This window comes from Piliocolobus tephrosceles, chromosome 7 (assembly GCF_002776525.5).
Source record: "Piliocolobus tephrosceles isolate RC106 chromosome 7, ASM277652v3, whole genome shotgun sequence".
Classification (NCBI taxonomy): Eukaryota; Metazoa; Chordata; class Mammalia; order Primates; family Cercopithecidae; genus Piliocolobus; species Piliocolobus tephrosceles.
Genome location: NC_045440.1, coordinates 27,484,494 through 27,508,762, shown reverse-complemented (window position 1 = coordinate 27,508,762; position 24,269 = coordinate 27,484,494). Strand labels below are relative to the sequence as shown.

The 24,269-nt window shown below is 41.0% G+C and overlaps 1 protein-coding gene across 2 annotated transcripts in view; it reads left to right on the top strand.

Moving 5' to 3' along the window:
- The window catches only part of KIF13B (kinesin family member 13B), a 165,862-nt gene that overhangs the window by 10,761 nt on the left and 130,832 nt on the right, over positions 1–24,269 (top strand). For both annotated transcript variants that reach the window (XM_026453976.1, XM_026453975.1), the window contains exon 2: positions 23,957–23,969. In XM_026453976.1, coding sequence (XP_026309761.1) covers positions 23,957–23,969 — 13 coding nt within the window. The remainder of the gene's footprint in view (positions 1–23,956; positions 23,970–24,269) is intronic.

Genomic DNA, 24,269 nt, shown 5'->3' with positions numbered 1-24,269 from the left:
ACAGTTATTTTATATAAGCTGCAGCAGAGACAACTGAAGATGAAAAAGCAACAACCATCTGCATATATAACTAGCTGTCCTGAGCACTGGCAAGAACCTGCTTTAAATTTCCATGCCAGTTTACAGCCCCGTAGAGGACCAGGCAAGGTTAATGACCACTGGGAATACCATCAGGACAGGGCTGTCTGAAGACGCATTGGGTGGTGCATTAACTATACAAAAGAAGATACTGTACAGTTTAAAAACAAGTCTTACATAGCCTTACATTTCAGTTTTTTTCTTGAAAGGAGTGAGTTGTGTACAGGGGGGTTAAATGTTTTATAGACAAAAATATGTTAGAACCAACTTATTCATCATCATCATTTCATTTTATTTTTTATTTTGTGAGAGAGGGTCTCACTGTGTTGCCGAGGCTGGAGTGCAGTGGTGTGATCTCGGCTCACTGCACCCTCTGCCTCCTGTGCTCATGTGACCCTTCCACCTCAGCCTCCCAGGTAGCTGGGATCATAGGCATGCACCACCACACCCGGCTAATGTTTTGTATTTTTAGTAGAGATGGGGTTTCACCACGTTCCCCAGGCTGGTCTTGAATTCCTGGGTTCAAGCGATCTGCCTGCCTCGGCCTCCCACAGTGCTGGGATTACAGGCATGAGCCACCAAGCCTTGCCTTATTTATTTATTTATTTTGGAAACAGGGTGTTGCTCAGTCTGGAGTGCAGTGACACAATCTTGGCTCACTGAAGCCTCTGCCTCCCTGGTTCAAGCGATTTTCTCACCGCAGCCTCCCGAGTTGCTGGGACTACAGGCACCATGCTTGGCTAACTTTTTTTGTATTTTTTGTAGAGACGGGGTTTCATCATGTTGCCAAGGCTGGTCTTGAACTCCTGGGCTCAAGCAATGCAACTGTCTCAGCCTCCCAAAGTACTGGGATTACAGGCATGAGGCACTGTGCCTGACCCATCATCTTCATTTTCTTTTCTACTCCTCCTCTTCATCTTCATCTTTCTCATCTTCCTCCTCTTCCTTCTTTTTCTTGCTTTTTTACAGCCTTGATGACTGCCTTTTTCACCCCATCAGGCTTTCTTGAGTTCATATGCAGTAATAGATTTTTGTGTTTTCCTTCGGCTTAGCAGCCCTCTGGTCTTGGGTCTGCCTGTCATCAGCAGCAGCGTTATTATTCCACATCTGGCCCAGTTTCTTTGCAACATCACCAGTGGATTGGCTGGGATGTTCTCCTTTGATTTTTGGTCAGTGCCCAGGACAGAGCAAGAAAAAGGCCAAAGGAGGCTCCTTCTCTTTGATGCATTGGGATCCTGGAACTTCTCTTTTGTGTTCCATGTAGTAGGGATGGAGCTTGTCATTTCTTTTTCTGCCTTTGCCATGTCTGCAGATTTTCTTTTTGCAGACATGACCTTCCAACTCCTGAGCACTTCTTAGGAAACTCTGAGGAATTGACTGAAGCCTCTGGCTGCCACCACTTGTGTTTGCACAGAGGTTGCACATGAGGATGTTTTACCGTTCCTTTGCCCACGCTTTGTTATTTTTTCTCAGCAAGGAGCAATTTGCCCAGTGCCCGTCAGGCTCTCCCTTGCTGTGGTGCTGTCTCTGTAGTGCAGGGCACTGTAATGGCTTATAGCATAAAGTTTAAATAAATTCTTTCCGTAAATCCCATCAGTTGCATCAGAGCGTACCACATTTTTGTTTGCTTTATATAATCCATGACTCTCTTACAGCTTTTTGTTTTTTCTGCAGGTTTATTTGTGTTTTTTGGTTCTGTCTTTAGCGTATTCTTGAAATTTTTGTTCTCACATTCTTATCCATGCCATTCTATTAATTTCCTCCAACGAATCTTCTGTCTTCTGGTTGTTTTCTAGACCTGCTGTTATAGAGCTCTTGTCTGGAATTTGGTGAGGAATACTTTTAAACTAATATCTTCTGTCTCTTTTTAATTTTTAGCTCATGGTTTCTTAAGGAAATGCATGGTTTAAGGTCTTATGTCTAACGGTGCAGCAAGGACAAGATGTTGACAGAGAACAGACGTAGGAAAAGTAGCGTCTGGACATTTGAGGAGCGGTTTATGAGGAAAACTACTTTTTAGACAGGTTGTAGTCATGGTTAACCTAATACCTAGGCTCTGCTTTGAATAAACATTTGCTGAATGCCTACAATTTGGCAGGCACTGGGCTAAATTTAGTTGCTGAGGATTTCCAGTGTAGGAGCTGGTGTGGAGGCAGCAGGATCACCTGTAAGTGGCTGATGACATGTAATAGATGTTAAAGGTGTTTAGGAACCTTATATTTTCATCCTTAATTGCTGTAATTCTCTTATCCCATCCAATAAGCACAGTGTAACTGTGCTTATATGTTCCTAGACACGTAGAGTATTTCACATAGGAAACAGGTGTAAGAAGTTTGAAGGGGAATCAGTTGATACCTATACTAAGTAGAGAGCAGAGGTGGTTTTAGGAAAAGCACCAAACTCTCACATTGAATATTAGTGAGTGATAGAGCTGATTAATATGGAAAATTATAATGAACCATCTTGGGGGTGTGTGTCCTGATAGCCTCCCACACTGGAAAAAACCGGAACATTGCAAATTAATTTCTCATTGGTAGAGTATGATGAGAGAGGTTTTGAACTAGGCACCCTAGTGCTTTGTCTTTGGGACCAGCTGTTATTCTGAAGTTTTCTTCAAACTAGTTCACCAGAAAGTAACATAAGATATTTGCATCATCTCACTACTGTAGCCAAAAGACGTTCTTCCTCTCTTACTTTTGAAAGAAATTCTTTCTCTCTGTTGGGATTTTAGGAAGCCCATGCACAGCTCGCCTTTGTTCCCTCTCCTAGTTTTGAACTGAGATTGTCGCAAGGATCGGTGAGATAGAAGAAATAAATAATAGACACTTAACACTGAATGCTTATTCTGTGCCAGGCACTGTTCTTATCTTCATTGCAATCCTATGAAATGGGCTCTCTTGTTGGCTACGTTTTATAGAGCAGGAAACTGAAGGCTGGAGAAGTTAGGTTAGTTGCCCAAGGTCACATAGTAAGTGGTGGGGCTGGGATTCACAACCAGGCAATTCAGTGCCTGAGCCCAGTCTTTGCCACTGTTTTTTCCTTTGTCTCATTTCACCTTAGTTATTGATAAAGCTGTAAGGGAAAATGGCTTTCGGTCTATTGGCCAAGTAGGCTTGCTGACCCCTCACCCCTCAGTGACACCCTTAGCAGGCACAGGCAGGCTGGACAGTTGCAGGCCTCCTTTACAGGGTAGAGGAGCAGAGCCTGTGTGTACTCATTTCCTTCTCTTGAGTACCACTGATTTGATAGTTCATGCATCCTCTACTAAGAGGTAGAGTGAGACAGTTCAGGGACATCAGAAGCACTACTTTCAGTTCTTTCACATGAAAACATGAGGAATGAGGAATAAGTATTCTTTCCCTAACACTTAACAGTGCACTTAAGAAAAAGTTTTTTTTTTTTGCACTGAATATACATCAATGGACACAGGGCCAGATATTGAGAAAGGACAGGTTTCCTCTAGGCAAGATTTGCATGGGGAACCTGAAGCTCACATAGCTTCAGCCCTGCGCCACAGCTTACACTTAGTCACATAGGTTTCCCTACTCATAGCCCAGTCTCAGGCTGCCCACTTTATTTGAAGGCAAGGGAAAAACAACAATCCAAGTAAGATAATTTGAAACAAACATCTTTTCATTCAGTTTTCTGCTACAAAGTTGTCTTTAATTTCTTCTCCTGTATCATTTGCCATGGGTGGGAGGGCAAAATGTTTAAGCAGAAAGAACATAGTTGTATTTTGTTTTTTAATTAAAAATAATTTTTTTTGAGACAGATTCTCACTTTGTCACCTAGGTTATACTGCAGTGGCAGGATCTCCATTCACTGCAACCTTTTCCTTCCAGGTTCAAGTGATTCTCCTGCCTCAGCCTCTCAAGTAGCTGGGACTATAGGTGCCCACCACCATGCTCAGCTAAGTTTTTTGTATTTTTAGTAGAGGTGGGGTTTCACCATGTTGGCCAGGCTGGTTTTGAACTCCTGACCTCAAGTAATCTGCCTGCCTTGGCCTCCCAAAGTGTTAGGATTACAGGCGTCAGCCACTGCGCCTAGCCTAGTACATGGTTTTAGAATGAGAGACCTAGGTTTGAATCTAGCTTTATTACTGAACAAATTATTTAACCTGTTTGTAATATGCTTTCTTTGTTACTCTATAAAGTGGAGAGGATAACACCTACTTTGTAGGGTTGGTGTATTAAAGTGTACCAGGTATTTGACATTTAGCAGTTTAAAAAAGGTAGCCTCTATTATTATTATTAAAGCAATTAAAAATAGAGACAAACATAATTTAACAACTTTAAACAAGCAGGTGAACAGTTCTTTCAGGCAAGTCTCCTTTTATCTCCTCTGGGAAAGAGGTGATCAGTATTGGGTGTTTTGTCTGTTTATCTGCACACACACCCATGTGTGAAGATCAAAACAAATTTTCAGATATACCTCCTATAGGCAATACTAGTTACCTGTATGTGTATACAATTTAGTTTTAAAACTACTATTCATGTCCTCATTTACTTTTTTCCACCAAGATTATAAATTTGCTTTCAAAGCTTTTAATACTTTAAAACACTTTTTTCTGTGTCCTTCAAGCATTCAAAGATTCCCATTGTTTTCTACAAAACATTTTTAGCTTAGTTGACAAATACCATAAACTTGGAAGGCATATTTAAAAGGGTCTCACCTTGTCCAGGCTGGAGTGCAGTGGTGCCATCATGGCTCACTGCAGCCTTGAGCTGCTAGGTTCATGCAGTCCTCCTGCCTCAGCCTCTTGAGTAGCTGGGACAACAGGCGCATGCCATCATGCCTGCTAATTTTAAAAAGTTTTTGGTAAAGACAGGGTCTCCCTATGTTGCTCAGACTGGTCCTTGAACTCCTGAGCTCAAGCTATCCTCCCTCCTCAGCCTCCTAAAGTGCTGGCATTATAGGTATGAACCACCACACCTGGTCCGCATACTGTTCTATAGAGTTGGTTCAATCGATCCTGAGACATGAAATAAAGAATTTAGTTTTTTTTCTCTTCTCTAAGACATTTCCTATGCCTCCCTCCCTACTCCAGGTGTTGCCCCAAAATAGGTAGGTTGGAAAAGTCTTTTCTGCCCTCTGTCTTCCTTCCCTTGCCTCACATAACACTCCCTCTACTTGGAGGCTGGAACACATTTCTCCAGGATGTTCGCCTGCTCAGAACACAGGGCTTCATGAGGATGGGAAAAAGGAGGGAAACAAACATATGCAACTCATGCAGGGAGCGTGCAGCCACTGGAGCAACAGGTCCTGGAGAGAAAATGCAGTCCTTATGATGTCACAAGACCTGTACAGTTTTGATTTTGTCTCTCCAGCAGAGTATTATTTAGAGGTAAATATTCCTTCTGCCTTGGTTTGGATCACCACTGTATCACAGTCATGCACCCCATAATGACATTTTAGTCAACAGTGGACTGCTCACGTGAAGGTGGTCCCGTCAAATTATGAAAGAGCTGAAAAATTACTGTCACTTAGTGACATCACAGCCATTGGTAAAGTTGTAGTGCAATATATTACTGACGTGTTTATGGTGAGGTTGGTGAAATCAAACCTACTGCACTGCCAGTTATATAAAAGTCTAGCACATACAATTATGCATGGCATGTAATACTTGATAACGATCATAAATGACTGTTACTGGTTTCTGTATTTACTACACTAGACTTTTTATTGTTATTTTAGTGTATATGCCTACTACCTATTTTTGAAAAGGTTAATTGTAAAACAGCCTCAGTCAGGTCTTTCAGGAGGTACTACAAAAGAAGGCATTGTTATCACAGGAGATGACAGCTCCATGCTTGTTACTGCCCCTGAAGACCTTCCGGTGGGGACAAGATGTGGAGGTGGGAGACAGTGATACTGATGATTCTGACCCTGTGTGGGCCTAGGCTAATGTATGTGTCTTAGGTTTTTTTTTGTTTTGTTTTATTTTCAATCTAAAAAGTTTTTTTAAAAAGTTCTAAAAATATAGAACTTCTAGAATAAGGATATAAAGAAAGAAAATATTTTTGTGTAGCTCTGTAGTGTTTGTGTTTTTACCTGTTATTACAAGAATCAAAAAGTTAAAAAAGTTAAAGTTTATAAAGTAAAAACTTTACAGTAAGCTAAGATTGGTTAGTTTATCAAAGAAGGAAACATTTTTGAAAATAAATTTAGTGTAGCCTAAGTGCACAGTGTTAATGAAGTCTACAGTAGTGTATGGTCATGACCTAGGCCTTCACATTCACTCACCACTCACCCACTAACTCACCCAATGCAATGGCCAGTCCTGCAAACTGCATTCATGGTAAATGCCCTAGATAGCTGTACCATTTTTTAAATCTTTTGTATCTTATTTTTACTGTACCTTTATTTTATTTTAATTTTATTCAATTTTTTTGAGACGGAGTCTTGCTCTGTCTTCCAGGTTGGAGCACAGTGGTGCAATCTCAGCTCACTGCAACCTCCGCCTGCCGCGTTTCAAGCTATTCTGCTGCATCCAGTCTCCCGAGTACTTGGGAATTACAGAAGCCTGCCACCACACCTGGCTATTTTTTTTTTTTTTGTATTTTTAGTAGAAACAGGATTTCACCATGTTGGCCAGGCTCGTTTCGAACTCCTGACCTCAGGTGATCCACCCGCCTCAGCCTCCCAAAGTACTAGGATTACAGGCATAAGCCACTGTGCCTGGCCCCTTTTCTATGTTTAGATACACAGATGCTTGCTATTGTGTTACATTTGCCTCCAGTAAAATACTATACGGGTTTGTAGCCTAGGAGCAATAGCCTATACCATACAGCCTGTGTGCATAGTAGGCTGCACCATCTGTGTTTGTATAAATACACTGTATGGTGCTTGCACAGGTTAAAATTGTCGCGTCATGCATTTCCCAGAACATCTTCCTTAAGCAATGCATGACTGTATTTAATTGTGGACCTTGAGTAAAGTTATTTAATCTTTAAGCCTCACTTCCCTCATTTATAAAATGTGGGTGATAATAGGATAGATGCTGTAGGGTTATTGTGAGAATTAGAGAAAATAATATGTGAAATGCACTTAGAATAGCTTTTGGTTCCAGTAAGAGCACAAGCATTTATTGAATCTAGATTTGAATTCAAGTCTGCCTAGCTCCCAAGCCATGTTCTTTCCATTACACCCCACGATGCACAGCAGTGTGAAGTACGTTATGTAGGTAGTGACCCCACTTTACTACCGAAGTAGCGGAGAGGTTTAATGAGGTTAAGTGACTACCTAGGATCCTAAAACCCATGTTCAAGGTAGACCATAAACTGAACGAGGGCTGCTTACTCTTAGTGTAGAGTACTGTTTCTTATAGTGTCATGTCATGAAGACAGTTTAATATCTTGAATTATCTAATTACCTCTTGTCTCATCAACTAGACTGTTAGCTGCTTGGGAGTGTTACATTCATGCGCCATCTGATTATACATGCTTAAATAGTTAGAGACTTGAGACCTAAAGGAATAGCGATTACTTTAGCATAGTGCCTCAGGTACGTGTGTTATCTGGTATGAACATTAGAAATCAAATATAATTTCCCAAAATAAATTAACATGTATTATTAATTTGGGCATCTGGACCACAAAACAAGTAGTAATTGTGAAGTTTTCAAATATATGCTTACCACATGACCCAGCTGTTCTACTTTTAGTTACCCAAGGGAAATAATAATGAATGTCTACACTAAGACTATGAAGGAGCTCGAATGTGGTTGAAGAGGTCAAAGGACTGAATAGATATGGAACAGAAAAATCAGTGTGAATGGGCTAAGGAAGTAGTTTGGACTTGGATAGGAATTAATCTTTGTAATAGTCTAATGTGGAGAGAAACTCAATTGAGAAAATTTTTCTCTTCTCTAAAATGAAGTCTAAACACATCTTTAGAAGATTCTCAGCATCATTTGTTGTTAGAGAAATGCAAGTTTAAAACTGCATTGAGAGGCCCCTACACTCCCACTTGAATGTCTGTAATCAAAACGACAGACAATGCTGCACTGGGTGTTGGTGAAGATGGGGAGCAAACCGTGACTCTCACGTCTTGCTGACGGGAATGTAAAGTGGTACATACATTTTGGAAAACTGTTTTACCATTTCCTAAAAAGTTAAATATACTTTTGGGTGTAAGCATACTTACTATGTGACCCAACAGCTTTACTTTTAGGTATCTATTCAAGATAAATAAAAACAAATGTGTATAGAAAGATTTATTCTTGAATGTTCCAAGCAGCAGTATTTATAATAGCTTCACACTAGAAACAGCCTAACTGCCTATCAGCTGGTAAATGGATAAACAAAATACTATGCGCAATAAAAAAGGAATAAAGTACTGATAACATGCTGGGTGTGCATGAATGAGTCTCAAAAACATGCTAAGTGAAAGACACCAGGTAGAAAAGCTACATATTTTATAATCTAATTTATATGAAATGTCCAGAAAAAAGACAGTAGATCAGTGGTTGCCTGGACCCAGAGGAAATATACTAAGAAAAAAAATACATATAAATAATGCTAAGTGTATCACAGAACAAAGCAATTAGAAATTAGCAATTGTGGCAATTAGCAATACTGGGCTCTATACCAAATGCTGCCTGGTGTTTAAGGAGATCTTTCCTCTGGCTGGTTGTAACTCATGCCTCCAAGCCCCATGTGAACTCTGGGAATTGTCCAGCTTACACATGCTTCTTCAGTACTAGTTGTTTCCTGGTGATTTTTCTAGCTGCTTGGTGTCTCACCTCCTGCTTGTGCAGTTTTCTCAGCCAAAGACTGAAGGGCCCCCGAGCAGATTCCTGGAAGTTCTCCCTCTGCATTGCTTCCTTCTCCCTGGCCAGCAGACTGTAACTGCGTCAGCTTCTCAGGTCTCTAATCCCCGTCTACTCAGTTCCGTCCACCAAGTTCTGGCTTGGGTTCCCCCTTCCTGGTCCATGATCTGGAAAGTGTCTATAGGCAGAAAACCTCAGCAGTTGAAGGGCTCACTTCCCTTGTTCTCCTCTCAGGGATCCTCATTTTACTCTGCCTGTTGTGCATTGTTTGAACACATTCACTTCAGGTCTTTTGCCCAGTTTCCTTGCTGTTTATGGCAGGAGAGCTAGACCCAGTTGTTCTATCATGGCTGGGGCTTCACACCTATGGTAAATGCCTTGTCTGATGCCCATGGCAAACAATACATGGAAGCCAATGCCCTCTCCAGGGTTCTTACCAGTAAATGATGTTTTTGTGCAGATGAGAGGAAGGTGACCCCTCTAGCCAGACTAATTAGAAAAAGGCACCACTTCTGAGCTGTCTCAGTTTTATGGACATGGTGCCTTTTTCTTTGTGCCCCTTCTTGGCTGTGGCCCTTTTCTGCCTGGCCATTGTGGCAGGGGCTGCTCTTTAGCCCCCACTCCCCTCTGGGTCAGGTGCTTCCGTGAAGGACACAAACCGTACAACTGCAGGCCCTGGCCAGGTGGTCTCACTTTACCTGGTACCTCTTTTCCTGCAGCAGCGTTTAGCATGTCAGTTGCTGAAGGGAAAACAAATTAATCCTGTTATCCTATAACCCGTTTGTGCTCTTTGTGCTCTACTTGTGGCTCATACTGATGAAAACTCTCTGAAACATTCTTTGGTATTTCTCATTCACAAGGGGGGTTAAGTAAATTTGGCTAAAAGTTAAAGGAAAAGGACCAGCAAAAAGGTCATTCATGTTATTTTATTTTGAATCACCATGGAAATAAAAAGTCTCAGGATCCCATCTTAATATCTTACAACCAAGTATTTCCTTGTTGGTTCTCATATTGAAACAAATGTCATCTGCCATACACTTCTTGTTTCTATCAAACTAAATGAAAGATGGAGCCCTATAAACTCTTGGGAAGAAGATGCTTTCTCGGGCTTATTATTTGGGGCCAATAAGGCTGGAAGGAGGTGGCGTAGGGTGTGTTTGGGTGTGATCTCATCTGAGAAAGGATCTGAACACGTTCCTGCTGGTGTGTCTAGACAATCAGTTCTTCCATCTTCAAGTCATTTCTAGAAACGGTGAAGCCTGTAGCCCTCTCTCTGGTGAGTAGATTTGTACTGTGTGCTCTGGAATGGTATCTGGAATTCAAGTGTTCTGGGCAGTTTGCACAAGGTATACTGAATGTCAATCCTGTGAACTTTTACAACTCATTTTAGATATTTTTAGATTCCATCCCCTTCCATCCATTACCCTCTCTCTTTAATTATATTTCTTATTTCTTCCTTGATCCATGGTGGTCCAACTACTCTTCCCACCACTTCTCTGCTCTCATGTGGTGGATCAAGGATCCTTTTTCTTTGCTTTGCTTTTTTTTTTTTTTTTTTTTGAGACAGGGTCTGGATCTGTTGCCTAAGCTGGAGCGCAGTGGTGCAGTCATGGCTCACTGCAGCCTTGACCAACTGGGCTCAAGTGATCCTCCTGCCTCAGTCTCCTGACTAGCTGAGAATACAGATGTGTGTGTCGCCACACCCAGCTATTTTTTTTTGTTTTTGTTTTGTTTTTTTGTAGACGTGGGATCTCACTCTGTTGCCCAGACTAGTCTTGAACTCCTGGGCTAAAGCGATCCTCCCATCTCGGCCTCCCAAAGTGTTGGGATTACAGGCATGAGCTACCACATCTAGCCAATGATCCTGTCAAGTGATCACCCTCTATCTTTTTGTGCCCTAGATACTAGTTCAGAGTGTACTTGATGCTCACCTTTTAGTTGTATGTCCAAAGCTTGTGCCACTTCGCATTGGTTAGCTGTGAAGCAACAGAAGCACCTTAAGGGACTGTCACACAGATATGCTTAGTCACACCCTGCCTGGAGAGGGGAGTCAGGAATCATCACACAGAATCACAGGAGATGAACTCAAGGAGTAATTAAAGCAGCTCTTAAAATTGGTCTTTGGGAGCTAGAGACCCAGGCCTGCTGTGCTAACCTCCCATTTCACTGGCCTTTGTGACATTGGACTCAGACCACTGTAGGATGGTGGCAGGAGCTTGTTCCTTGGATTTCTGAGGCTTAGGTAGTTTGGATGGCTATGTGAACTGCAGAGAATAAGTGAGATATGGTTGAGTCCACATCAGAACGGAGAGACAGATGTAGGGAGCCTTCTCGTCTTCCATGAGCCTGTTCTTTCTGTAGCCTGGGTACTACTGCCCATGGTGCCTTCTCTATCCAAACTCTCACCTCCCAGTGGTGCCTCTCGCCTGGTTTTCCTCCTCTTCTGGCAGTTCCTTTTCTCATTGTCTTTTGAAGTTACCTTATTGTGGAAATGTAAACTTGCAAGTTAATGTTACTATTCTGTTGGTGTCTTACATTTACATTTGGTCCTCAGTGGCTCTACTTATCTAAGGTGTTAGATAACCAGCCTATGGAAATAAACTAAGACCACGCAAATGAGAACAAACAGACTGTTAACCAGAGTGCACTCCAGCAAGGGAGTTGGCCACCATCACTTGCGTTTGGCAGATGCACAGAGGCAGGTGGGGGTGTGGGAAACTTTATAGTGGAGAAAAGGAAAGTTTCGAGGGTTTTCTGAGAGGAGGCTGTGGCCTGGGGGAGCTGGAAGCAGGCTTATAGAAGTGGATATCTTAGGCGCTTGTCGTGGGGAGCATACTTGACTTTCTCTCACTGATTCTGGGTTGCAAGCAGGGGCAAAAAATAAGGAAGCTAAGAGTCACCAAGGTCCCACCCTCATGGGCCAATGACTAAGGCTGTGAATTAGAGCTCTGGTCATGTGCGATCTGCCCGTTGTCTATTTGAATATTCAGTCTCTCCCAAGCCAACGCTGACCTACGACATGGAGCCCCATAGCTCTTCATGAATTGTCTCTAGCGCACTGTTTCTTCATCTTTTTTGGGTTATAGACTCTAGACTATTTCAAGAATCTGAAAGCTATATAACTCCTCTGCCTAGAAAAAACCAAAAAGCAGTAGCAAGGATTCACAGACCCATTGAGGCCCACCATGGATCTCATTTTATTTATACAGATGTAACAATTTTATCTTTTTTGTGACTATGATGCAGCATTATTCCATGTGAAGTGTATAGACTGTTACCACTTTCTTACACCTTAGAAGTAATTGCCAATCAATATATATGCAAATATGTTTAAATGGCACTACTTTTATCCTATACCAAGTAAGTAATATGCTAGGTGAGTCAATACTGTGCGATACTGATGAGCAACCTTATTAAGCACCAAAAAGGATACATTTTTGGTTATTTCAACTGATTTTTATTTAAAGCTTTCTAAGTTCTTATTTCTCTGCCATCAGAATAAATTAATGGAATATCATGGCTTAGCATCCTTTTCATGATGGATTGCAAATAAACGTGCTTTTCTAATGTTGAGATACCTGACTTATGGCGTTGTCAGCTCCTTGAGGGCAAGGACTTGTGCCTGTTCTGCAGCCTCTCAGGAAATGTTGAAATTAATACTTCAGGGCTCTCCTCATATGGTGCCTGCCCCAGACTGCCTGTCATGCTTTCCTCGTTCATCTTTCTCTCTTCATTTTTTGAGCAGTAACTGTTGGCTTCTATAGTAGTAAGCCGTCACTTCAAACTCCTCCAAAACTCTAAGATTGTTGGAAGCAGGTGAGCCAACCCCTTCTGGTCTGTAACCTTAAATTAAGCATATACCTGGCCTCTTCTATGGAGGAAAGCATGGCTTCTGTTTTTCTCCATCTCTGAAAGCATTTTTTTTTGCTTTTGATTCAAGTATATTCTGAATAGTTGATATGTGGAATTCCATTCTTTGGATAAAAAAAGGTGTATTAATGAATCTGTTGATTCATTAAAAAAACTTTTTTTTTTTTTTTTTTTGGATGAGTATCAGTACACTGGGAGAACTATAGCAGGCATGGGGACAACATAAATCAGGACTGAACAGTTTAGACAAGCTCACCATTTCATGTCAGAGTCCAACAAGCATTATCGAGTGCCCACCAGATGATGTCAGGCACCAGGAAAGAAACACCTTCTGTGTCCTCAGGGAGCTCGCAGTCGCAGAGAGGGCAATATAGCTTTGATACTTCTTAGAAAAGAAGACCCGAGGGACTTAGGAGTCCCTAGTAGGGGACAGAGAAGGTCACTTTTGTTCTGAAGGAGAAGTAGACCATCACCAGGCTGAACAGTAGGGGGAAGCACCCTGGTAAGCGAAAGGACGGAAGTGACTGAGCCTGAAGGACTTGCTGAGCTTTTAGAGTAATTCAGTGGAAGCAGAAGCACGGGTGTAGGAGATTGAGGCTAGGGGGTGGTGGTGCTGTGAAGAGCCTTGCTTGCTTAAGGAGTTAGAATTTCATCTGGGAGGGAGTCGGGAGCCATTGAGGGGTTTGAGGCCAAATTATGACCACCAGGTCAGTGTGTGGTTTAGATGTGTGCTTGGGTGAGAGCACAGCTGGGAAGGTGCGTGGTAAACCAGGAGGGCATGAAGCAGGGCAGTGTTGTGCCCCACCAGCCACGTGGCCCGCTCCCTTGCTTCCACTTGGTCACCATCAAATGTCAGTTCAGCAAAGCCTCTCTTTTTTTTTTTTTTTTTTTGAGACAAAGTCTCTCTGTTGCCCAGGCTGAGTTCAGTGGCGTGATCTCAGCTCACTGCAAGCTCTGCCTCCTGGGTTCATGCCATTCTCCTGCCTCACCCTTCCGAGTAGCTGGGACTACAGGTGCCTGTCACCACGCCCGGCAAATTTTTTTGTAATTTTTTTTTTTTTTTTTAGTAGAGACGGGGTTTCACTGTGTTAACCAGGATGTTCTCGATCTTCTGACCTCGTGATCTGCCGGCCTTGGCCTCCCAAAGTGCTGGAATTACAGGCTTGAGCTACTGTGCCCGCCCGGTCCAGCAAGGCTTCTCTTGACCACCGTGTTTAAAATTTCCACCCTACCTCCACTTCTGCACACCCAGTCCACTTTCCCTGCTTTATTTTTTCCCTTAGCACCTATTATATGACGTATTTACTTTCATTCATTCATTCAATTTTTAATAATTTAAGCTCCTGCAGGGCAAGATTTTTGTCCCGTTTTTCCAGGCTGTCTCTCCAGGGCTTAGATTAGTGCTTGGCACAGCAGACTCTGTAAATATTTGCTGAATGACTATCAGAAGGAAAAAGGGAGGTTGGGGTTGTGAGACATTTCAAGGTGAAAACCATATCTTAGGACACGGATAAAGCCATCTTTGGTTACTTAAGCTGTTTATTCCCTTGTAAGTAGTGAAATAGGTAGTCGGGGAACTTTTGGAAACTGAATTTTCACTCAAGGAAGTAAAGGGAATCTTTGCTAAGCTATCAATTTGGAGAGTAATTATAGTAAATTTCAGTTTCTCTCAACCTATTGGCTGACTTAACCCCAAAACATTGCATCGTGAGACAGAATCACAATAATGATAACATCTAACATTTATCAAGCATGTATCAACATACATGTGCTAGGCACTTCACATATGCCTTTTTTTTTCTTTTCAATTTTTTCATAGAAACGAGGTCTCACTATGTTGGCCAAGCTGGTCTGGAACTCTGGGCTCAAGCGATCCTCCCGCCTCAGCCTCCCAAAGTGCTGGGATTACAGACATGAGCCAGCATGCCCCCATCCCCAGCCTCTTTATTTAAAAAAAAAAAAAAAAAAAGGTGGGGTCTTGCTCTGTTATCCCGACTAGAGTTCAGTGGCACAATCATAACTCACTGCAACTGCAAATTCATCAGTTCAGGAGATCCTCCCAGCTCAGCCTCCCAAGTATTGAGAACCACAAGTCTGTGCCACTATGCCACACTGAGATTTTTTTGTTGTTGTTGTTGTAGAGATGGAGTTTGCTATATTATTCAGGCTAGTCTTGAACTCCTGGGTTCAAGTGATCCTCTCACCTCGGCCTCCCAAAGTGTTGGGATTACAGGTGTGAGCCACTGCACCCAACCTGTTTTTAATTTGAAGTCCCAAGCTTTCCAACTTAGATCTAAACTCTAGACCTACCGCTGGTTATAGTGAAGACAAAGGCTTTAGGTTTAATTTGATTTCATAGCTATTAATTCTAATGACATTACTGCTGCGAGGGGCATTTGAATTTGGGATTCCTTGTTTAGCCTAGCTGGGATTAGGTTTTGGAATTTTAAAGCAAACTGTATTATTTAATAGAGCGCATAGAATCTGTAATGTAGTCCTGACATAATTGTGATGGTTCTGTTAGATTCTTAGGACTTGGATTTGGAAGTATTCTCTTTATTTTCCTATAAATTTGTGAGTTGGTGTTTTTCTTCAAGTCTGAAGAAAAGAAAACTTTTTTCTGTTTTCTCTTAATAGGAGGAATTTGAAACTGCAGGGTCCTAGTAGGAGGCGGTAGTGGTTCAGATCTACCTGTTGCTGCGGTGTGGGAACTTAAGCCTAGCGTTTCCAAGTCTTCTGAATTTTCAAGAGAATTTGAAAATTTAGATTTTCTAATGTAAAATCTTCTAATTTTCTACTTTTGATCAATGAAGTGAGGCCCGAACAAAATGCTTGTGGACCTTTTTTTAAAAAAATTTTTTTGGTGGCAGGATCTTGCTCTGTCACCCAGGCTAGAGTGCAGTGATGTGATCATAGCTCACTACAGCCTCCATCTCCTGGGCTGACGTGATTCTCCTGCCTTCGCCTCCCAACATATTGAGATTACAGGTGTGAGCCACTTTGCCCAGTCAGGCCTGTAGACCTTGAGTGTGTGGCCTCTGGTTTGGAGATAGAGGTGTAGAAAAGGTGAAGGGCTGGGGGAAATTAGTTAATTTCATATTCGGTGAACACTTTCCCCGGATCAATCTAATCAATTAGAAATTCAGTCGTATTAATCTGATCAAGAAACACAATGGAAAATAGGGATTAAATTAAAAAGCACAAATATTGAGAGAAATAAAAATTGTAAGCTTTCTTTGCTTGTAGTCTAAGAATATCTTAATAATCTGTCCTTTTCTTTTTTTTTTGGCCTGTCTCCCAAGGCCAGATGTCTGGCCCCAGGGCCTCAGCTCAATAATATATTCTAATCTCTGTATATAGAATACCTTGAAGTTATTTGAATTTGTCATGATTAAAATGAGTATGTATTACCCTGTGAATGTGGGACATGAAATATACTTCACAAAAAACACTGCAAATGAGTCAGTGTTCTTTGGCCAGATTTAAACTTTTTTTTTTCCTTTCTTTTGAATTTTTGTAGAGATGGGGATCTTGCAGTGTTGGTCCTGAACTTCTGGATGCAAGCAATCCTCCCACCTCAGCCTCCTGAGTAGCTGGACTATAGGCCCACACCGCTGTACCTGGCTAGATTTAGGCTTTCTTATAGTGAAAGTGGACGATGAAATGAAACTTACTCGGCTGGTGTGTTTGACAGATGAGAAAAGACAAGTGATTTGCAAGTCATTGAGTTAATACTGAGTGTATTCTTTGAATTATGCTATCCCAGCATATGACAGTTTGAAATTACGGAATTTATACATCAGAGTCTTCATATTTCTAAAGTCCTGTGATTGTGAAATACACTAGTTGTGGTTCAGTGGCCATATTGCTTGGATATCCCTCTGTTCTCAACCAGTTGTTGTTTGTGTGGGTGGAAGATTCTAATAGAACGGGGTTGTCAAACTTTTTTCTTCATTTAAAGTTTTCTCCAAGGACTGTAAATTACCGGTAGCTACCAACTGTCCTGAGATTGGACACAGGAGATGTCTAACTACTCTTTCCAAACAGCCTTCCTTTTCTAGGTCCCCACCCCTTCTACCTTCTGGGGTAATTGGCGCCACTCAGTTTCAGTCTTTTCTTGTATTTTGTGGATGCGTTTTCTGTCTTAATGTCATGTGTTTCAGTTGTAAATATCTCTACTTTTCATTGAACATGGAAACATTGTTTTCTTTATTGTTTTGGGCATGATTTTAGAGACAGAGGATGGTGGTGGAAGTGGTTTTATTCTCCCCATAGTACTTTTTCAAGAGTAACATAGGATGTTTAAGAAAGACAGTATCTAGGGAACTCATGATTAAACTGAGAAATTTAATCATCATGAGTTTAGTAAATGAATAAATGAAGTTTAATAAATGAATAGGAGTTAGCCTCTAGAGTCCAAGACAGAAATAGTCATGTATGAAAGCCCTGAGACTGAAAAATGGGTTACCTGGGTCAGTCCCATGGGGGTGAAAGGAATACCAGTATAAGATGTAGTTGGAGATAGAGGCAGGGGCCAGATCACCTGAACAGCTTAAGAAATATTTGTGGAATAAGCAAAAAGCCTTGTGTTGGACATTCCCGTAAAGGAAGAACACTTCGTCTTTCAGAAGCTTACGGTGTAGCCGAGATGACATGTAAAAGTTTATTCTATCATGAGACAAACCAAGTGGTCCTACATAAGCGGTAGAAACAGTTTCGGCTTTATGTAGGAATTGGGGAAGGAAATCACTTTTGTATAGGGTTCATATGGACGGATGTTTGAGGGAGATGAAATGTGATCTGAGCCTTTCTCTTGTGGGTGGGCCTTGAGCAAGCAGAGTTGCTGGGGGAATGGCGTTATTTAAGTGTAGGTATATGGAGTACAGGGAAATGAGGTGGCTGTGTTGGGGGAGATGACGCCTGAGTGGTCCACAGGTGGCACCAATAGGGATGTTGAAGGCTCACTGCTCCTTTTCTTATTGTCAGTGAAAAGAGTTGTACAGTGAATCCAAGGCAGCTTCACATTCCTTGTGCCAGTTCCCAGCAGATGCTTTGTGCTCTCCCCTTAGGCATTCCACTACTAGGGGAACTGGCTGTCTCTTGAAACAGTGTTAATTATTCTTACACTAAAGAAATAACCCACTTCCTATAATCCCAGCAGTTTGGGAGGCCGAGGTAGGCAGATCATCTGAGGTCAGGAGTTCGAGACAGCCTGGCCAACATGGCGAAACCCTGCCTCTACTAAAAGTACAAAAATTAGCTGGGCGTGACGGTGTGTGCCTGTAGTCCCAGCTACTGGGGAGGCTGAGGCGGAAGAATCGCTTGAACTCAGGAGGCAGAGGTTACAGTGAACCAGGATCTTGCCACTGCCCTTCAGCCTGGGCGACAGAGCAAGACTGCGTCTCAAAACAACGATAAAATAAATAGATATCCCACTTCTGGCAGCTTTTCCCAGTAGATTTTACTGAATGCAGCCCTGGAAGTGACCTAAAACAAGTCAGCTCCCCTGCCAGGTATGAGTCCCCTCAGCTTCGAGGGTGGGTAGCCTGTCTTCCTCTCATCTTACCAGCTCCAGCTACAGGCATTTCCACTTCTTTCACTGGTAGAGTTTTCAAATCCCCCCGGCTTCCTGAATGCTATTATTCTCCAGTCATACTCTATTTTATCAATGTTGCTATTAGAATGTATCCTTCAAAAGTGGATGGAAAATTCTAGATATTGAGGACACAACGAACAGGGCTTTTTGTGATATTTGTACTTCTTACAGAGAGTTGGCTGGAGTAAGCAAATTGTGAGTGTAGTCACTTTCTAAATTTCAAGTCAGCTCGGCTTCATTCCGTGTGTGGAAAGTACATTGAGGGAGGAGTGACAAAGAAAAAAGTCATGCTCATCACACAGATTGTTGTTTGGTTGCTGGTAGTGCCAGCTAAGTTCAAAAAAGCAACAGTATCATGACGTAGTATGGCTGTATTAGAATAAGCTCTTTGTGATGTATACATCTGTTATACAGCGGGTTGGGGTGGGGTCTTGTTGAAACAGAGATTCCATATATTTCAGTTGTGAAGATTTCAGCAACTCAAGCCTTTAGAATTAAAAGAGGTGATGGGATTTGGATTCAGTATTTGATTTTGGTGGTTGATAACAGTAATTGATCTATAACTTTCCATTCTACTGACATTGTTTTTTGTTTTACACGTATGTAATACTGTGTGGTTTACTTTTGGACGCAATATCAATTTTTGTGTGTGTCATGGACAGAAGTATTATAGCATTTCAGAGGTGATCAGTTTATAAAATTCTTCGTATTCTGGCATTCTAGAGATTACAGATATAATTTGGTTTCTTTGTATGATGTGATTTGTTATTTCAATGAGAAGTGAGCACGAGTCCCCAAGCCAGATCAGTAAAAAGGAAGAGGAAGTTAGTTTATTCATAGATAATTGTCTTTATCCCAGATATGCAGCCATATCGTTTGTTGTTTCCCAAGCTGCCTGCTCCCAAAAAAGCACATTCATCCGTGATGATCTACCTGGGCTGGGGAGGTCTCCAGTAACTGAACAGTCACTATTTGGGAGATAGTAATTGTTGCAGGCAAGAATTACAAGTGGGTGCTAACATTCGCAGGTTGAAGTATGATGAGAAACAGAGTGTTTCCATAGTCTCAAAGTTTATCCCCCACATAATTCTTACTAGTTACAAAGGGAAAAATAGTAGTTTTACTGTGGGAAACCTCATAGATCCAGCCTTGACCAAGTGATCAGAATTAACATGATCAGTAATGGCACATGTACCACATATGCCTCATGGTATAATGCACCAAGGAGGGTGAATTTACTTCTGTGGTAGGCTTGCCAAAATGCACAATCTGGATTTAGTCAGGAGGAGGTATTAGGTAAACCCAAATTGAGGGACATTCTACAAAATAAATGGCCGGTCCTCTTCAAGTGTCAAGGTCATGAGAGACAAACTGCCCCAGGTTGGAGGAGACATGACAAGTATATGTAACACAAGGTCTTGGGCCAAAAAAAGGCCATTAGTGGAGGTAGCTGGCAAAATTTGGAGGAGGTTGTCTATAGGTTATTTAACAAACTGTGTTGATGGTTAATTTCTTGGTTTTGGTCATTGTAGCTGTGGTGATATAAGAAACATTTGGTGGTTAACATTTGAGGAAGCTTGGAGAAGGGTGTACAGGAATTTTTTGTACTATTTTTGGAGCTTTTTGTAAGCCTGAAAGTATTTCAAAATGAAGTTAAGCGACAACAACAACAAAAATAATTCAACTCAGCTGAGAAATTACAGCTTCAGTGCTTGTACTTTGAGGCATTTCTCTAGATTGGTCAGCAGCTGCTTTTGCTTCCTGAATCTCCACAGTGATCTGGATAGTTGAGGTTTCTAATTAAGGGATCTTGGGATGAGTGAGACATGGCTGTATTGAATTGCAGCTACACTTTGACAAGGTTTTGTTTAATTAATTTACTTATTTATTTTTGTACAGGGTTGTAATTACATCTTTGGGTGTCCCATGCCTGTGTAGGTCATTTGAGCTTTACTGTCGTAGCTACCAGAATCCTTAGCTGCAAACTTAGCTCTGTAATTAATTTACTGGTTTGTTTCTGTTTTTATTATGATGTGAATTCAGGTTAGTTCCATGGATTCTTCTGCTATGTGTCATATGGTATTGAATTTCATAGTTGTTGTTTATCTCTTAGGAAGAGTTGATATTTTTGTATGAAAACATTTTATTTAAACTTGAAATATCATACTGAATATATGTTTTTCCCCTCAGAAAAGACACTTTGAAGTTTCTATAAATAAAATGAATAATAAATATACTCTAGCATAAGCACCAAGCGCTAACCTTTTATTAGGTAATCATTAGAATGGGAGAAATTAATACATTGGGACATGTTAGCAGGACCAGTGGTTAATGTGTGATTCATAGATTGTTAAGTTGAGAGTGTTTTGATCAGTGTGGGCAAGAACGTGGACTTTGGGAGTCAGAAGACCTGGTTTTGAATCCCAGATCCATCCTGCTTATTACAGGTTGAGTATCCCTTATCCAAAATGCTTGGGAAGTGTTTTGGATTTTGATTTTTTTTTTTAATTTTGGAATATTTGCATTATACTTAGGCAATGATCATCTCCTTTGAACATGACCTTTTGAGCATCATGTTGGTGCTCAAAATGTTTCAGATTTTTGGACCATTTCACATTTTGGATTTTCAGATCAGGGATGTTCAGCCTCTGTAGTATGTGCTAGATGGGTTGACTTTTCTGAGCCTTATTTTTTGCATCTGTAAAACTGGAATCCTAATAGTATCTTGCAAAGTTCTCGTGAGAATGGAGTCATGTAGCATGCAGTGCACCTCGCCTAAAGTGGGGCCTTTCATCCGTGTTGAATTCTCTTCTTACCTCCCTCTAGGTTTATAACAAGCCACCTGCAATTGATGAGAAACTGCTTTGCTTATAAAGACAATGAAAAGATGATAGCATGTCAGTAACCTCTCTAGCATTTCAGAAGTCTTTTTTTTTTTTAATTTTCAAAAACTTTATTTAAAAAAAATTTTTATATTTTGATAGCTTTAGGGTACAAGTGGTTTTTGGTTACGTGGATGAGTTATACAACAGGGACTTCGGAGATTTTAGTGTACCCCTCACGTAAGTAGTGTACATTGTACCCAATATGTAATCTTTTTATCCTTCACCCCTCCCACTCCCCCTCTTCTGAGTCTCCAAAGTCCATTATATCACTCTGTATGCCTCTGCATGCTCATAGCTTAACTCCCACTTATTGGTAAGAACATGCAATATTTGGTTTTTCATTCCTGAGTTACTTCATTCAGAATAGTGGCCTCCAGCTCCATCCAAGGTGCTGCAAAATACAAGAATTCATTCCTTTTTACAACTGAGTAGTAGTCTATGGCATATATATACCACATTTTCTTTATCCACTTATTGGTCAGTGGGCACTTAGGTTGGTTCCAGGTCTTTGCAATCTGGAATTGTGTTAGAATAAACGTGTCTTTTTCACGTAGTGACTTACTTTCCTTTGGGTGCATACCCATAGTGGGATTGCTGGATCAAATGGTTGATCTACTTTTAGTTCCTTAAGAAATCTCTGCCTGGGTGCCATGGTTCACGCCTGTAATCCCAGCACTTTGGGAGGCCGAGGCAGGCGGATCACTTGAGGTCAGGAGTTCGAGACCGGCGTGGCCAACATGGTGAAACTTCATCTCTACTAAAAATACAAAAAATTAGCTGATGTGGTGGTATGGCCCTGTAATCCCAGCTACTTGGGAGGTTGAGGCTGGAGAATCACTTGAACAAGGTTGCAGTGAGCCAAGAACGCACCACTGTACTCCAGCCTGGGCCACAAGAGTGAAAACTCTCTTAAAAAAAAAAAAACCCACAAAAAAACCCTGCATACTATTTTCCATAGAGGTTGTACTAATTTAAATTTCTGCCAGTAGTGTATAAGCATTTCAGAAGTCTTTTTGTCAGGAAGTTCTTCCACATCTGTTATTCCAGAGAAATTATTTTCTTTTATGTATTAGCCACGTTGGATATTACTCCAAAATCTCTTAAACAGGTATCACTCATTTGCTAGACTTTCTGTGATGTTTTAATGTTCTTGTCTGAAATCATTTGATACAAATAAGTATTAAATTTCTTTTAGAAGAAAATCTTAGGAGACAAAGCAACAAAGAGATGGTTGAAGACAATTGGAAGCAAACATTTTTATGTACAGTTTCCTTTCAGATTTCAGGCCCTGAAAGTTGAGTTTTGATCCTCTGAGAAGGGCCAATTATTATTGTTCCTATTTTATTCCAGTTTCAAAACTACTTTCCTTTATTCTTAAATTGTCTGATTTCAGTATTGACCTGTTATTATGTGAGTGAACATCATCGTTTTTAGGAAGTTTAGAAAAGCTTGTCCGACCTGCCTTAGTTTGTTGTGTTGTTGTTCTGTTTTGTTTTAGGCTTTTAGCAGCCTGAAGCTGTGGTCTTTAGTTTCTATCTCTAGTGATAAGCGGAAAAGGGGGATGAGGAAGGGGCTTTACTGGCCCAACCGGAAACAGAAACCATGAACCCATGACTGACACCCGGATTGTTAAAACAGGCATGTCTGCAACTTACCCTCAAATGGTTCAGGAAAAAAAAAAAATTATATGTGTATATATATATATGTGTGTATGTGTGTGTGTGTGTGTGTGTGTGTATGTGTATTTATTCATATAAATCCTGGGGGGAAAGGGAAGGAGAAGGAGAAAAGCAGTCATAGCAGTGTTAACAATTGCGGGGGGAAGGTCTTTGGGCATTCTTTGTACTTTTTACCACTTTTCTGTAAGTTTGAAACTATCTCAGGATTACACTGGTTGTATACATTGAGTTATTTTCCTGTCTCCTGATGAGATGTCAGTAAGTGGCAGTTTCAGTGGGAGGAAGGTGGGAGGTTGGTTAGAAGTGCTTATGTGTGCAGAGAGGAATAAGTAGTGAGTAATTCAGTAAGTACAGGTTGAGCATTCCACATAGAAAATCCAAAATGCTCCAGAATTTGGAACTTCTTGAGTACCCATGTGACACTCAAACAAAATAGTCATTGGAGCTTTTTGGAGTTTGGATTTTCTGATTTGGGATGCGCAACTGTTAAGCATAATGCAAGTATTCCCAAATTCAGAAAATGTTTGAAACCCAAAACACTTCAGGCATTTTGGATGGGGGATACTCAGCTGGGTTAACTCACTGGCAAGAAATTAGTGGTTTCTTTAATTTTGCCTTTTTTCCTTGGCCAGAATAGAATTCATTGTTTTGTGGAAGGGCCTGAACAGATAAGAGGGTAATCTGTTGCTTTTTCAAAGCAGAGAAAAATACTTGGAACTGAAACCAGATGATAAAAAAGTAAAAGATTAAAAAATATATATTTATAAGGCATACACAAAGATAAAAGCTAAATCTATAAGGCAGAAATATTAGGACTGTTGTAATTATCTGTGCTCAGTCCTCCTTCTACCGGAGAGACACAAGTTGTCTATGATTAGCAGCCTATCTTACTAGCTAATAGACATTCATTTATCCTTTAAATTACTACGTGGCTTCAAAGGTAGTATTTTATATTCTTACTGTGAATTTACATAATGTTTATTATTTTACCTTTCAATAAAAGTCTTCTAAACTAACTTTTGTTTGTTTGTTTTAACTTCTCTTTCATGTCAACGACGGCATCTGTTTTGGGAGCTCAGGGGCCAGACGAAGGTAAGAGATTTGGTTTGTTATGTGATGCTTGTAAAGATCTTATGTGCATATTGTTGAACTCTTAGAAGTTTTCTTCTCAAAAAGGAAAATATTTTCTGTCATTTTATACAAGTAATGCAAGCTGTCAGCCTACTCACAAATCTGAAGCCATTTATTGGCATGGGAAGGGCCGGAGGTTTATGGAAAAGCTGTATTTGCACTTTGACCACTTCTGGCCGGTCTCCTAGCAGCTACAACACAGATTCCTTTGGTGCCATAGATTGGCTCAAGACTGGTAGTTCCAAACTGTGGTCAAAGCCG